General features: G+C 37.9%; 1 protein-coding gene across 2 annotated transcripts in view; it reads right to left on the bottom strand.

The window, feature by feature from the left end:
- Positions 1 to 2,935: 2,935 nt before the first annotated feature.
- Positions 2,936 to 14,082, bottom strand: part of LOC115437550 (guanine nucleotide-binding protein G(olf) subunit alpha) — a 43,336-nt gene continuing 32,189 nt past the window's right edge. For both annotated transcript variants that reach the window (XM_030160786.1, XM_030160785.1), the window contains 5 exons: positions 12,508 to 12,566; positions 10,787 to 10,907; positions 9,647 to 9,777; positions 9,497 to 9,564; positions 2,936 to 5,600 (listed from right to left, as the gene is read on the bottom strand). In XM_030160786.1, coding sequence (XP_030016646.1) covers positions 5,454 to 5,600; positions 9,497 to 9,564; positions 9,647 to 9,777; positions 10,787 to 10,907; positions 12,508 to 12,566 — 526 coding nt within the window. In that variant the 3' untranslated portion in view covers positions 2,936 to 5,453. The remainder of the gene's footprint in view (positions 5,601 to 9,496; positions 9,565 to 9,646; positions 9,778 to 10,786; positions 10,908 to 12,507; positions 12,567 to 14,082) is intronic.

Genomic DNA, 14,082 nt, shown 5'->3' with positions numbered 1-14,082 from the left:
TTGTTTTATGGGTAACTGGTAATCTGTAAAGTATTAAATTTGTAGAGCAGGGGTGTCAAACATAAGGCGTGCAGGCCAAACCGGCCCGCCAAATGGTCAAATCCAGCCCATGGGATGAATTTGCAAAGTGCAAAAATTACACTGAAAATGTTAATTACCAAGGGTGTTCAGGGGACACATATTGCTCAATGTGATCTTAAGTAAAATAAAAGCATAATACCCTATAAATAATGAAAACTCCTTGGTTTAATGTGAATATATATGTATATTTACATTTACAAACTATCCTGTCACAATAAAATGTGAAAAACCTGAACAAATATGAGAAACCTGAAATATCTTTTAAAAGGAAAAAAAGGGCAATTTTAACAATATAATGCCTGTTCCAAGTGTTTTCTGCATTTGTCGATCCACTGTAATCTCTAAATTGTGTTAATGATAAGCTGAGACATAATATTGTTGAAATTGCACTTTTTAAAAAAAGATATTACAGGTTGCACATAGTTGTTCAGGTTATTCACATTTTCATAAAGCAATTTGACTTGCACACTAAAACAAAGAGAAGAATTTGGATTATTATTTATAGGTTATTATGCTTATTATTTTACTGGTCCAGCCTGTTTGAGATCACATTGGGCAGAATGTGGCCCCTCAACTGAAAGGAGTTTGATACCCCTGTTCTAGAGGAACCTTGGTGGAACCTTGATGAAAATCATGAGGAGATTGTACATTTACACCAGAATCTTAAATTTGTGTTTTAGATGTACAGTGTTACATTAAGCAGAAGGTATTAATGTAATATATATCCAGCAAAGAAAATTTAAGCACAAAATAGTGAGAAAGTCTGAGCTAGATAAACTATAGAAATACCCAGCACTGAGAAAACATACAGAGTTTTTCCACTAAACAAAATGGCTGATAAACAGATATTCAAATTCTAATCCACTCACTTCACAAACTGTTGTTTTGTAATATTCTTAATTAAAAATGTTAAATGCTGGATCTATGAGTTTTCAGTGAATGTACAGTGGTGGTTTCAAGTTTCTAATTGAAAAGTCAAAAAGTAGATCCCAGCCGTGTTTTGTTTCATGGTACTTTCTTACATTCCTTTTTTATACCTGCCTTTAGATTTCAGGTGAGAATAATTTCCACTTCAGCAAATGGCTTTAACCAGTATCAAACACCATTCTGCACAGAACATAAAGAACCTTTTGAGTGGATGCAGACATCTTTGAACATCAGTCTTCTTGGTGGAACAAATTGATCATATGAATTAATACTGAAATTTTATCCATTTGTCCGATCATAAACTGTGCTGATTCTAAAATTATCAGGTTATTTTAGTTTTTAGTATTCAGTAGATTAGCAAAAAAAAATAAAGCTATTACTATAGCGTTTGATTTTCAGTCTATCGATCTATATCATTCTCCTGTTTGTTACACATTATGAATACTACCTTGATCATACTTATTCCCATATTTTCAACAATTCTTAATGCAGCTTTTAATAATGTAATTAAAATATATATTGTGAGAAAAAAACACCCCACCCAATAAAGTATGTTATTGTGAATAATAGATTAATATGTGCAACAGGAAACCATGAACCACTGTCCACAATCATTAGTAAATGTATTTACAACTATGTTTAACAAGCTGCTATTGATATTACTTTTGTATCTACTTTTACAGTGGTTTATTTATATTCAGCGTAATTCAATTTAGTTTTACACTGCATAATTTTCCTTTTATTTGGAAGAACTGAATATTTTTAGTTTAGTTTTTATCCATAGTGCTAGGTTTTCTACCCCAGGGAGGGGTGAACTCATATCAGATTTAGAGCTGGTAGACTACAAATTCCAGGATGCATTTCATCTTGAAGCAACAGTTTGAGACCGCTTTCCCTTAGCAGGAGCAGCTGAGGATCATGGGTATTGTAGTATTTAGAGTAATTGTTTACAGATTTTTTTTTCTCCAGAGAAAGTGAGACTAAAACATGCTCTTTTCCAGAGATAGTTTAGACAGTGGGCTGATTCTTAGCTTCAATACCTGAGCAAATTCAGTTGGATCAAAAACAAGAAAAACCTAATTTTTCTGTAGTTAAAAATATGATGTATTTAGATGAGGTTACAGATATACTGAAGCTTATTCTCTATGGTATCATAAGCTGAGATTCATGGATATTGTGGTACTTTAATTAATAATTTTTAATGATGTACCTTTACATTTTATAACTTTTTTGTTTCTGGCATTAGATTTCAGTAAACCTCCCATGGTACTAAAAGTTTCAAGGTTTAATGAGAAATGTTTGGTGACATCTAGTGGTCCATCTGCAGATTCCACTGCTCTGCCTTCATCCCCACCCTGAATTACTATTTTAGCCAGTGTCTATTCTGGACTATTTAGGTAAAGGGACATGAACTCTGGTTAGTAATTAACCCATGGACAGTCATATACATTAGTGCCAGATGCTTTCTTGCTATAGAAGCTGAAGAGGAAGTCCATTTGGAACTTAGGTCGAAATATGACCAACTCAGTGGAGGTTGCCTGTTTCTTCTTTAGATATAAATGTCTCATTTAAAGAGAAATCTAAAAATGCAGTGATTCATATTTTCAGGTGATTATGCACCAATCAATACATAATTCAGCATTCCATTTTCTGTTTATGCTAGTTGAAAATAAACCCTTAAACATCCTTCACACATTGGACCGTTAAATATTTCAGAAAATTTTGACTCCATGACTTTGACAACCCTCTTCGACACACAGCACAGTTATGTCTAATTATATCATAGTACACACATTTTCTACTATCATATAACCAAAACATAATCACCTCTCGCATTTAATCCACTGCAGCAATCCACAAAAATATAAATATATAAAAGAAAAACGCATCCACTGGAACAAAATCTGGACACAACTGGACACCAAGATGGAAATAAAGCAAAGTCCTCTAATGTGCCTCTTTATTTAAAGAAAATAAAAATGTCATTTAATCATCCTCCCAGGCCAAACAAGGGTTTTGCACCTCCAGTCAGTTCACTCTCTTTTGGGGATAGACGTGTACTGTAGCAGAAGAAAAGGCTGATGCTGTTTGTACAAGGAGAAGAGTTTGTCTTGTTGGGTGCTGTTCACACATTCATAGTGCCTGTGCCATTGGGTATGGCTCCAAAGGACCAAAGAATTACTAATATTGCACGCTCTCATTTATTCATCTCCATTCTAAACATGCTTTCCTATGTGTGTATGTATACATATTTACCGTATACATACATAGGTATGTACACCTAGGCACACACATAATTAAACATGTATAATTGTACATATATATTTATATAGACCTATAAATTTACATGTACATACATTTATAAAATTTTACACACAATGCACACTCGCGCTCACACACACACGCGCACACACACAATGCGTCTGTGAGTCTATGTTTGTTTTATGTACACATGCGCACAGGCACGCACATCAGTACAGATCTCAGACACACTTCATATCGAAAAAACGTTGGTTCCTATTAAAACAACACCAGGTTGCAATTTGGACACTTTCAATGGATTTCCAATGTTTGTTTAAAGCTGTGAAATTTAAAAAGAAGATAAACAAAAAAGAAAAAAAATTCAAAGAAAAAAGAAAATAAAGAGGAAAAAAACAAAAAGAAAAAAAAAAGAAAAAAAAGGCATGGCGCTGCAACATCTGGTCTTCACTGCAGGTAAGTGGTTAATTTGCATAATGTATACAGGTTTTTAGGATTTTTTCCCTATTTTTTTATTTTTTACTAAACAGCATTTCCTTTTTTTATAAACCAGAAAAAACTAAACTCTACAGAGAAAGTCCCCTACCCGCAGTCTTCCGCTGCCGATAGAGTTTTGACATCAAGCTGTACAGCGCAGTCGAAAACATACTTACATCTGAGCTCATTTACAGGTACAGCCATAATCAAGGCACAAAGATCTACAAGTAGATTTGTTTTTCTTTCAATTAAGTTGTACAAAATAATATTACATTTTACAGTCTGTACAGGATAATTCAACCTTGCACAGTGTACAAGTTAACCAAAAACAAAACCCAAAAGAACAAAAAAAAAAAAAGAAAAAAAAAGAAAAAATAAACCAAACAAAAACATAGAGGACAATACATTTTTCTCTCCCGTCCCCCCACCCCACCCCAGTATCTCTAAGCTAAAAGGATGGTTTTGTGTGGAAAAAGGAGGAGGCAGGTCCGAGTCCGTGGAGGAGGCAGCTCTTTCTGGGCCAAGAGAAGAGACAGAGAGCCGCGGCAGGGCTAAGGTGCAGAAAGCTCAGTCCCTTTTCCTTCATTTGTTTTTTTAAATCCTTCTTCGTGTCGTCAACATTTTCCTGCCCCCCACCTCCCCACTCCTTTTCTTTTTGCTCCGCATGTCTCTCAGCTGCTTGGTCCACCCTGCAGCTCGGCAAGCTAAAACGTGACAGGGTAATAAATATTGTGATGCTACATTGTGTGTATGCTTCCTCTGGAGAAAAAAAACCCAAAAAAACAAAAACAACAACAAAAAAAGTTATTAAGGAACCTGATGCAAAGTGCATTTATCTCTTCATCCACTCCTCCGTCCTGTAGCCTTCCCCTCTGCTTTTTCTTCATTTTTGCGGAGAGGAGGAGAAGCGGAGGAACTATTAGCGATCGGAGAGAGGTGAGGGGAGGTGGAGGGTGGGAGGGAACAGACGAAAAAGGGTCAAAGGTCATGGTGGTGATGCCGGCTTTAACCGGCAGGTGACACACAAACATAAACACACACATGCGCTCAGTCACATGGCATTCCTACTTGTCTTCCTTCGTTCTGACTTGATCACACACAGACACACACGCTGCCTCTACACCGAGGTCCTGTGGGTGTGTTTTATGTATCCACACCCACCAGTTCAGGTCCAAAGCCAATGTGAAAAAAACTGAAGGACACCAAGGGGCAAAAAAATATATATTAATAATAATGATAATAATAATAATAATAATAATAATAATAATAATAATAATAATAATAATAAGGAGGTAGCCCAAGGCTTAGTGGAATGACAAAAATCAAGGCTTTCAAAAGAATTAGGATTAAAAGAAAAAATAACCAGCGGCACACAACAGCTTTGTTCCCCAACCTTCCTGTTACGTCGGTGAAATTGGGATGAATCGGTCTCAAAAACAAGAAGTATAAAAAGCTAAGAAGTTAAGAAGAGGAAGAGGATTTGACACACTTCAGTAGTACTTCATAGTCCTCGACAGGAGGGGTGGTCAGGTGGGTGTGGGGTTGTTGAAGGTTTCTTTGGGGGAGGTGTGGTGGAGGCTTCAGGAGGAAGGAGGAGGAGGAAGGGTTCATCAAGGATGCAGAATGGTGGAGAAAAAACAAACAAACAAAAATAAAATAAAATAAAATAAAATAAAATAAAACACAGAAGGCTGACGGAGGCGGTCCCATCACAAGAGTTCGTACTGCCGCAGGTGCATTCTCTGGATGATGTCCCGGCAGTCATTGAACACCCGCCGGATGTTCTCTGTGTCCACGGCGCAGGTGAAGTGGGGGTAGCAGTAGTGTCTGCCGTCACCGCTCGCAGTGCTGATCCGCTGAGGGGAAAAGAGACAGGACAGGTGTGAGAGATCTGCGGTGAACACACTGGAGCTCTGGGCAAATATTACGGTAGGAGTAAAAATAGAGGTTTAGTCCTGACCCCTCCCCATTGGACATTATGGAGGGGGAAAACATGTGTGGGAGTCAGACAGTGAGCCTGTTTACATGCGCACCAATACTCCGATCATTATCCGATTTCTGGTGTTGTCAGATTATTTAAACGATCATGTAAACAGGATGATCTGATATTGACATTTTGCACATTACATCACGCTCTGTTCGTGCCGCAAACGAGCGCCATGACGGATGGTGGAAGTGCCGGACTGCACACTGGACGGCAAACCGACTAATATCGAATTTGATCTGAATGTTCTCATTTTTGTCCGTTTTTTTAACCCTGCTTTACACGTAGAGTGGCTGCACACAACAGTTCCATCCTTCAGACACCCATGGATTCAGCTGGGTTGCAGACAGAGCCTGGCTCTGATGGACCTGATATTACAGATAGAGCAGGCTCTGTTTTTGTTGATAGCACATTAGCACCCCCAAATGCTAGCTAGGTTGCTAGACTGGGTTAACTACTATGAGCCACTATGTTCCAGTGGCTGTCATAAGTAGCCTACAATATTAGCTCTGTTGTTGTAGTGGCTGCCTTTCTACCAGCTACACTACTTTATATGTCCTACTGTTATTGTCATTATGCTGTGCCATATGTTATAGTGGTGGAACTTTACATATTACTCTGTGTAGATAGTAGAAAGGCAGCCACTTCAACAACAGAGCTAATATTGTAGGCTACTTATGACAGCCACTAACATTATTACACAATGTTAGTTAATTAGAGCTGCTTTTGTTTACAGTCTATTTGAGTTTTGATGGCATGCTGGTGGTAACATGTTAAAAACATACACAGCTAGCTAGCTAACGTTAGCTGTATCTTTCCTTTACCATTATGAGATACATTCCTCTGCCGTGAGCGCAGTACAGCGACTCTGTAATCTAACCTGAGACTAAGAACCGGTAAGCATCCAGACTTTTGTCTGCTTTTAGATCAGCACCTGTGCATGGGGACACTCCATTTATAACATAATGGTACAGATCATGTGCATTAAACTCCGGTAGACTGGAGGATTTTGCTAGATCCGTAACACATCAGGAGGGAGAAGGTATGGGTCGGTGGCTAGCCATGCTATTACTAGCTTCTCCAAATAGCGTTCTTTGTGCCATCCAGTAAGGCGAGTCACTTTGTAAGAAAACTCCAAAACATTATTTTCAGTGCTGGTAGCCATAATCCGTCGCTCATTTGTTTGTTTGCTGTGTCGCTTTTGCCGTCCACCATGGCACTGTACCCCTAGTCACGTGATAACTGTGACATTGGTCCAAAGGGTCAATACTTTATCAGATAACAGTAATCTGATTATGGGAAATCAGATTAACACACCTGGATTTCTTCCCAAAACTCTGATGTCTTCCTGCATGTATACAGGTTAAAGCTATACCGTATGATGTGGCATTTTTATACTTTTCTTTTGTCATCTTAAAATGCTCCTAATAAGCGTGTGTCAAACTAAAATGTAAAAGAAATCCACCAGGTTTTAAAACTCAAAAATGTTTAATTCTCATATATTTCTGATAAAAGTCTGACCAATCATTTTATTCGGTCCGAATGAAATAATTGGCCGAACCTGGCTGAGCCTCCTGTCAATTATCCATTACTGCCGTCCAGCATACGATCCATTATCGCCACCTCCACATCCAATATGTGTCCCTCTGAATCTGACACTTCACTTGCGCTGCTCTTCCTGTCACTGACCACAGTCTACTGTCTAAGGATGTGTTTGGATAGAACTGAAATGCATATGTGGAAGGGAAAAAACAGATTTATGAACAGAAACAACAACTAAGGGGAACAAACAGGAATCCGATGAATGAAGGATGGAGATAAAAGTCCAGAAGTCAGGTGAACTGGACTAAACAGGTCTGCACAAAGGTCAGCTTTTATGACCGTGGGACTCATACAGGTGCAATTACATGGTGTCACACAATGTAGGATTATGTAGGATGATAAATGTATGGACGATGAAACCTCAAATGTCCACGGAAAATTCGCGGAGGCCCCGCGTTGACAGTGCGCATGCCCATCGCCTGGGCACTTAATCTCCGTGGTGCAGTGAAGACACTGACCCAGCCCTGCACAGACCAGACCCTTAAATTCAGGGTCTACTGATGGAACAGGGGCCGTGGCAGGTGGATGATGTATCTGATTACTGAGGGAGGGGTCCACAGACACACCGAAGTGGACCGGACCTCCACCTCTGCTTCCTCTGCACGCATCAGGTGAGAGGAGGGGAGCCTCAGAGCTCAGGCAGAGGGAAGTAGGCAGGGCTTTGGAGGGAGGCGGGTTGTTCATGTTCAAACTTACTAAGTGCTGTGAGAAATGCCACATCCGTAGGTATAGCTTCAATCTCACTTATTACGTTCTTTTACGTCACAATTAAAATCGTAGAAAACAGAAGTTACGTAGTCAAACATGAACGGAAGACAACAGAAAGTTTAAGTCTACCATCACTACGTATGTACAAACTCCAAAAGAAATCTGATAATAGACTGGATCATCTAAATCAGAGTTTTTTTGATTATTGCATTTCTTAAGTGCATGTAAATAGGTTAGATCTGATTATTACAATTACCCGATTACTCCCAGTTATCAGACTTTTATGGTCATGTAAACAGGCTAAAAGATGAGTTTAAAGTCTAAAGAAGAATATATCATGGATGAAGTGCACTCTGAGACTTATTCTGGTGTGCCGATATTCTTTGCATGGATTTGGCCCTAATGCCAGTCTGTTTCCTGACACTGATTTACACACCTGGATTTGATGTTTCAGATGTTTCAGGTTCATTGCACAAAGTAATAATAGAATAATATCAGCAAAATGGAATATATTTGGATTAGTGTGGACAGTGTACAGACATGTTGCCTTTAACTTCATACATTTCATCTTGTTCTTCAAGAAAGAGTAAAAGCTGCTGAGAAAACCCACGTTAACAACTGCATGATTATATAGGGAAGAGCCATCGGATTCTCATACAACCACATTTGCCTTTGCTTGGGTTTTAACTCTCCTTCAGTATTCTCTGACCTAAAGCCTTTATCCAGAAAAGTCAAGGAAAAGTGTGTGGGAAAAAATGTAGGACAGAATTTTTTCAACTATCTGAAAGCAACCTATGAAAACATGAATTAATTAATATTGTACATCCATGTACCCACATCTTTACAGTCCTGTAATTCGATCAAACGCTCTACCTTGTGATGATAAATGAAAAAGTTCAGCAGAAAAGGGAAAATCACAGTTGTCCCCCCACTACAGTGGTGTTTCTTTAGCCTCGGTGCTGAGCAACAATGTGTGGCAACTCTGCCTTATTGTTACAATTGTACTGAAAACTGCAGTTAGATTAGCTACAAGTCACTATTACTAAAAACACATAATTAATAATGTTGTGTTGTTCCAAATGTATACACTGTCAAATGTGTGGTGTGAAACATAAAATATCAACCGACTGGATAGGAACCCAGTGACATGTGGTTGAGAACTCCACAATAAGGAAAAGAGATCCATAAGATATGTCTAGCTCTTCTAATACACACTATTCTATTTATTAGTTCACTGTGAAATATGTCAGCTTTATGAATCCCTGACAATACAGACAGAGCGACATGCAAACACTCAATAAAACTAATGTAGCTGCTCAACAGCTTCACTCCATCATCAGCTGAAGTCCCATCTAAGACACTGCAGGTATAGGAATCCAGAACTACAAATTTTCTAAAGCAATGAATTAACACGATAAAGTTATTCAGGCTCGCGGTCAGAACATGTGACACACTTACAAGAAACTCATCTCGGATGAAGAACTTAGCTCTCGTCACTCTTGGGTCTTCACCGGGTTCAGGAGTTGCTAAAAAGGAAAAGAGAGTGACCCTTAACACAGACTGAAATATATAGAAGTGGACTAGTATATGTCTCCGAGTCAAACAAACCTTCATTTGGTATGGTATAGCGAGCATATTCAGGGAAGTAGTCTTCAATTTTGGATTTTCCAGCTAATACTTTCTCAGCCAGCATGTCCTGCTTGTTCAGGAATAATATGACCGATATAGTGCGTAACCATCTGTAAAACAAAGACAGAAAACCCCCCCCACAAATACCATTAAGAAAGTAGCCTCAGCAGAGTCACAAGAATTAATGAAGCAGTATGTGTACACAGGAGAGGTCTGCACATGAGTTCCTGGTTCTGTTTAAAACAGGGTTTAACATTAGATTTAGTCAAGAAACACTGGTGTAGATTAGTCAGACTGAAGAGTAAAGAAAAGCAAGAATGAATAATTGTTTGGATGAAGACAGGAAACTTTTATTAGAGAAATGTCTATTTTATAGTTGAAATATTAATGTAGTCACAGTTGACCTGAAATCAAATCTATCATTCATCCTCAATTTTGTTTTAAAACATCGAAAATAGCTAGAAAAGCAGCTATTTTACAACTATAACATTTTTAATAACACTGAAAGAATAAAAATGCTCCAGTATGTTTTAACATCACTTCATAAGAAAACCATTTTCTTTTCTTAATGTCGGATTTCATATTTGGAAAATGTCTACACTGAAGTCAGGCAAAATGCTTCTTAATAGATCTAAGACTCTGTCTGAACATCTTTTCAGTGTTCTCCCATGAATCTGAGAAGATGCAGATGCTGAAAAGTGTAAAATTGATGGTTTACATAGGATGGTTCAGTCTAACTACTTACTTGAAATTTATTTTAAAAAAGACAAAAAGCTGGATTGAAACACCATAAATTTGCTTCCCTTAATTGAACAATGGGGATGAATTTCCTCCACTGCTTGGGTGACTATGAGCATGTATATTACCTCTCTGGATACTGTACAATCATTTGTACAATGAAATTATTTTATAAAGTTTTTTTCTGGGGCATTTCATACTTCAAATTAAGATTTGATTGTGTATTTAGAGAACCCATTTAGGACATCATGTCCACCTCTAGGTGACTTTGGCATTGCTGTTTGCCACAAAATCTTTATGGATTGTCCAGAAGGCTACATGCGTCTCCAGCTGAAAGGGTTAAATCACCTAACACAAAGTAAAGTGCATTGTGCATCTCACCTGTTGTTCCAAATGCTGCGGAAGAGATCCAGGGCTTCCCGTAGCCTGTTGGTGTTATTGTCTTCCCTTATTACCATATTGTAGCTGCTGCTGGCCACCACAAAGATGATAGCAGTGACGTCTAGAAGGAGAGGAGACACATCACATCAGGACAGCGCTCTGATATCATACAATGGGCCTCATGCAGGAAGCCATATATGAACACATTTCCTCTGTTCATAGCCATGATTTGTTCTTATTGCGAAAGTGCCCATTGATTTGTGGTATTTCTCTAAATTTTCTTATTTGCCACTAATATTCCTTGTCCAAAACAAGGAAACACAAGAAACTCATTATGTCTCAGACTCAGTTTAAAGATTGGATATTTACATTAGTGGGATAAAGAAATACTATTGGCAACTACACACAATAAAAACCTTTGGATGCTGTGTGTGCAGGTCTATTGTCTGTTTTGAAAATATTCAAATTGTTAAAAAAGGACTGGATTTGCAATGATTTTGGACAGAGAGCAGGTTAAATAATGCATATTTAGAAGAATACAGGTAAAAAGTGATTGTTTCTTTGTTATTAAACAGTTACGTGCAAAACTCTTCATCCACCTGTAGCTGTGTTGTTTTGCAGGGTGGCCACAAGTGTATTTGTTTTTGGTTCTCCTTGTGTCGCTTCAGTAAAATATGACAGAGAAACGCATGAAAAAATTCCACCATATTGAAGTGTTTGTGTCATGGTGTTTACGTATTTCCTGTATATTCTGTTTATATCTTAATACAGAGACTGAGATCTAATCACACCCAAAGACCAATGTCATTGTTTCAGACATGAATGTCTGAAACAATACTACAATATTGTCTCTAACTTTGTTAATGTCATGATTATTTAGCTATTAATTCTTTGAGAATAAAAATATCCTCAAAACTATTAAGGCACCAAATTCCTTGGATATTCTTGAGTATCAAATAATATTAATCATTTGATCTGTGCAAAAAAATCCTCAATTAATTTTACATAGTTTTATAAATTATATATAAATTAATAAAACCATAATTTATTTTTATGTTGTTAAACTGCTATTTGTCAGCCTTGTGATAAACTGATGATATCCAGGCTGCATCCCACCTTCACCTGTTGGTAGCTGGGAAAGACCCGGACACCCCCACAACCCTTTCCTTGACTAAGCAGTTCAGAAAATGAATGAATGAATGTTGTAAAACAGTTTTGGGGGAGTAAAAGGTGTAATGACCTGAAAAATGAAACTAAACATTTTAACCTTTATGTATAATGCAATGAGGTTTTTGTTAAAATGGAAAGCGTAACAAAAAAAGTATTGTTTAGCAATTGGGAGTCAATGCATCAGTACTGGTAAAATGTATGAACAATACCCAGCTCTGAACTGGCTTATATATTGTTTAGAGAGTATTTACTTATGGTAATAATAACCTCCTAAATCTGTCTCAAATTTAAGGGTTAAATGAGTTGTCATTCAGCACACATGGGTGACAGCTGATTTAATTAGGGTAAGAACATTTCGTGCTACTACAACTACATTCTTTTACAGCAAATTGACAGAAAATATGGATATTATGTTATGATTTTTTTAGAGAATAGTGCTGCATGAGGCCCAACATGCAGGAATAAATGTAAAATAAGAAGCAAACTGCCAGGAAATGCAAAGCATCGTAGGAAAATCTGCAAGCTGAAGACAAAAAAGCTGAAACTCTCACCGTTAAAGCACTGGATCCATTTTCTCCTTTCATCTCTCTGGCCCCCAACATCAAACATGCTGTGGAAGGGACAAAATACTGGGTCAGACTCGAGCAGTAAAAACACTCACTGCTGCCCTCTTGTGGACATACAGATCATTTCTGTAGCAGGACACGACAGAGGATGTCGGGTACAAATTGTACTGAGGCTGATCGAAATAAGAAGCAGGACAGACCAATTTTAACTTAATAACACAGCAGAAAGAACAGTTATTATTTCAGTCTATCACTCAAGAACATTTCTGGATTGAGCTATTTCTGTTCCAGACCTCTGGTTTTGTTTTTAACACAAACACATCCTTTAACTCAATCGGAAAACAACTCAGAAGGCAAACAATCAAGTATAAAATAAACGATGTGATGAACAACAGTTTTGTATATATTTAGTCCCCTCTGACCCTCCTTAGGAGTCTTCAAAGCCAAGTGATGAAAAATGCAGACCCAAAGGGAAGTCACGTCCCAGAGCTTTTTTATCAATCATTCAGGACGATATAATTTGATACAAAGGCCTGTTTCAGATGGTAGAATAAGTCTGTTGTGTCTGTTACAGCGGAAATGGGTCATCTCATCTGACATCATCAAAGCGGTTACAAAACCTTTGCTCTAACATTTACTGGCTGTTCTTAGAACAGGAAGCAATGGTCAATAACTTTCAACTGGTGCAGAAATATCACCAGTGAACCCCAGAGACTTCCATTTACATTTTAGGCACCTTGGCCGACTTCTTCTCCATCACCAGCTTCCAGCAGTGCAGGGAGAAGGTTAGGTAGGGTTTTGTTCAACGGTGCAAACTTATGACATTTCAGGCTAAAGGCCGAGGTAAATATAGCGATAGCACCCAAGAGGGCATTGTTAACTGTGATTATGGAGACAGTGATGTAAGAGGTAGTCAAATGTTTAAAAAGTGCACTCTCCTGATAATCATTTGATGGGGAACTGGTTCTGAAGGTTCCGAAAGTAAACACATTCTTCAGTCAAACAGAGGTACAGATAGATTAAAAAGTGTCTGTACAAGTATTGATTTAACTTTTGTATAGCAGTAAAAATGAAAAGTATAAGCTCAAAGCATACACTAAAACAGTGGTCTCTGAAGGACATTTCTACCTGCAGTTTCTTGTCAAAGCAAATTCAGATATTTAATATAATGCGAAGACTGCTAAACCCATTTTCCATCTTGTTATGTTTGTCATTCTTGATGTTCAATGATGGATACGGCAAAGGATAATGTTTTGTAGGTGTTACTGTTATTTCTGTCATTTTGTGGTTACATAACATTGCTGAACCTGATCAACTGAACCAACCCCTGATCATAACACTGACATCACAGGCTTGTACTGTAGGCACTAGGCAAGATGGGTAATTTGCCTCTCTTCTCACCCTGATACTAGTCACTCTGGAACAGGGTCAATCTGGACTAATCAGACCACATGACCTTTTTCCACTGAAACATAGTCCAGTCTTTATGCTTTGTATCAAACTGATGGTTGTTTAAAAAATGAGAAGCTACTCACTGCATCGGTTAGAGTTAAAAGACTT

This window comes from Sphaeramia orbicularis, chromosome 17, assembly GCF_902148855.1.
Source record: "Sphaeramia orbicularis chromosome 17, fSphaOr1.1, whole genome shotgun sequence".
Lineage (NCBI taxonomy): Eukaryota > Metazoa > Chordata > Actinopteri > Kurtiformes > Apogonidae > Sphaeramia > Sphaeramia orbicularis.
This window is presented reverse-complemented; position numbering and strand designations above follow the sequence as displayed.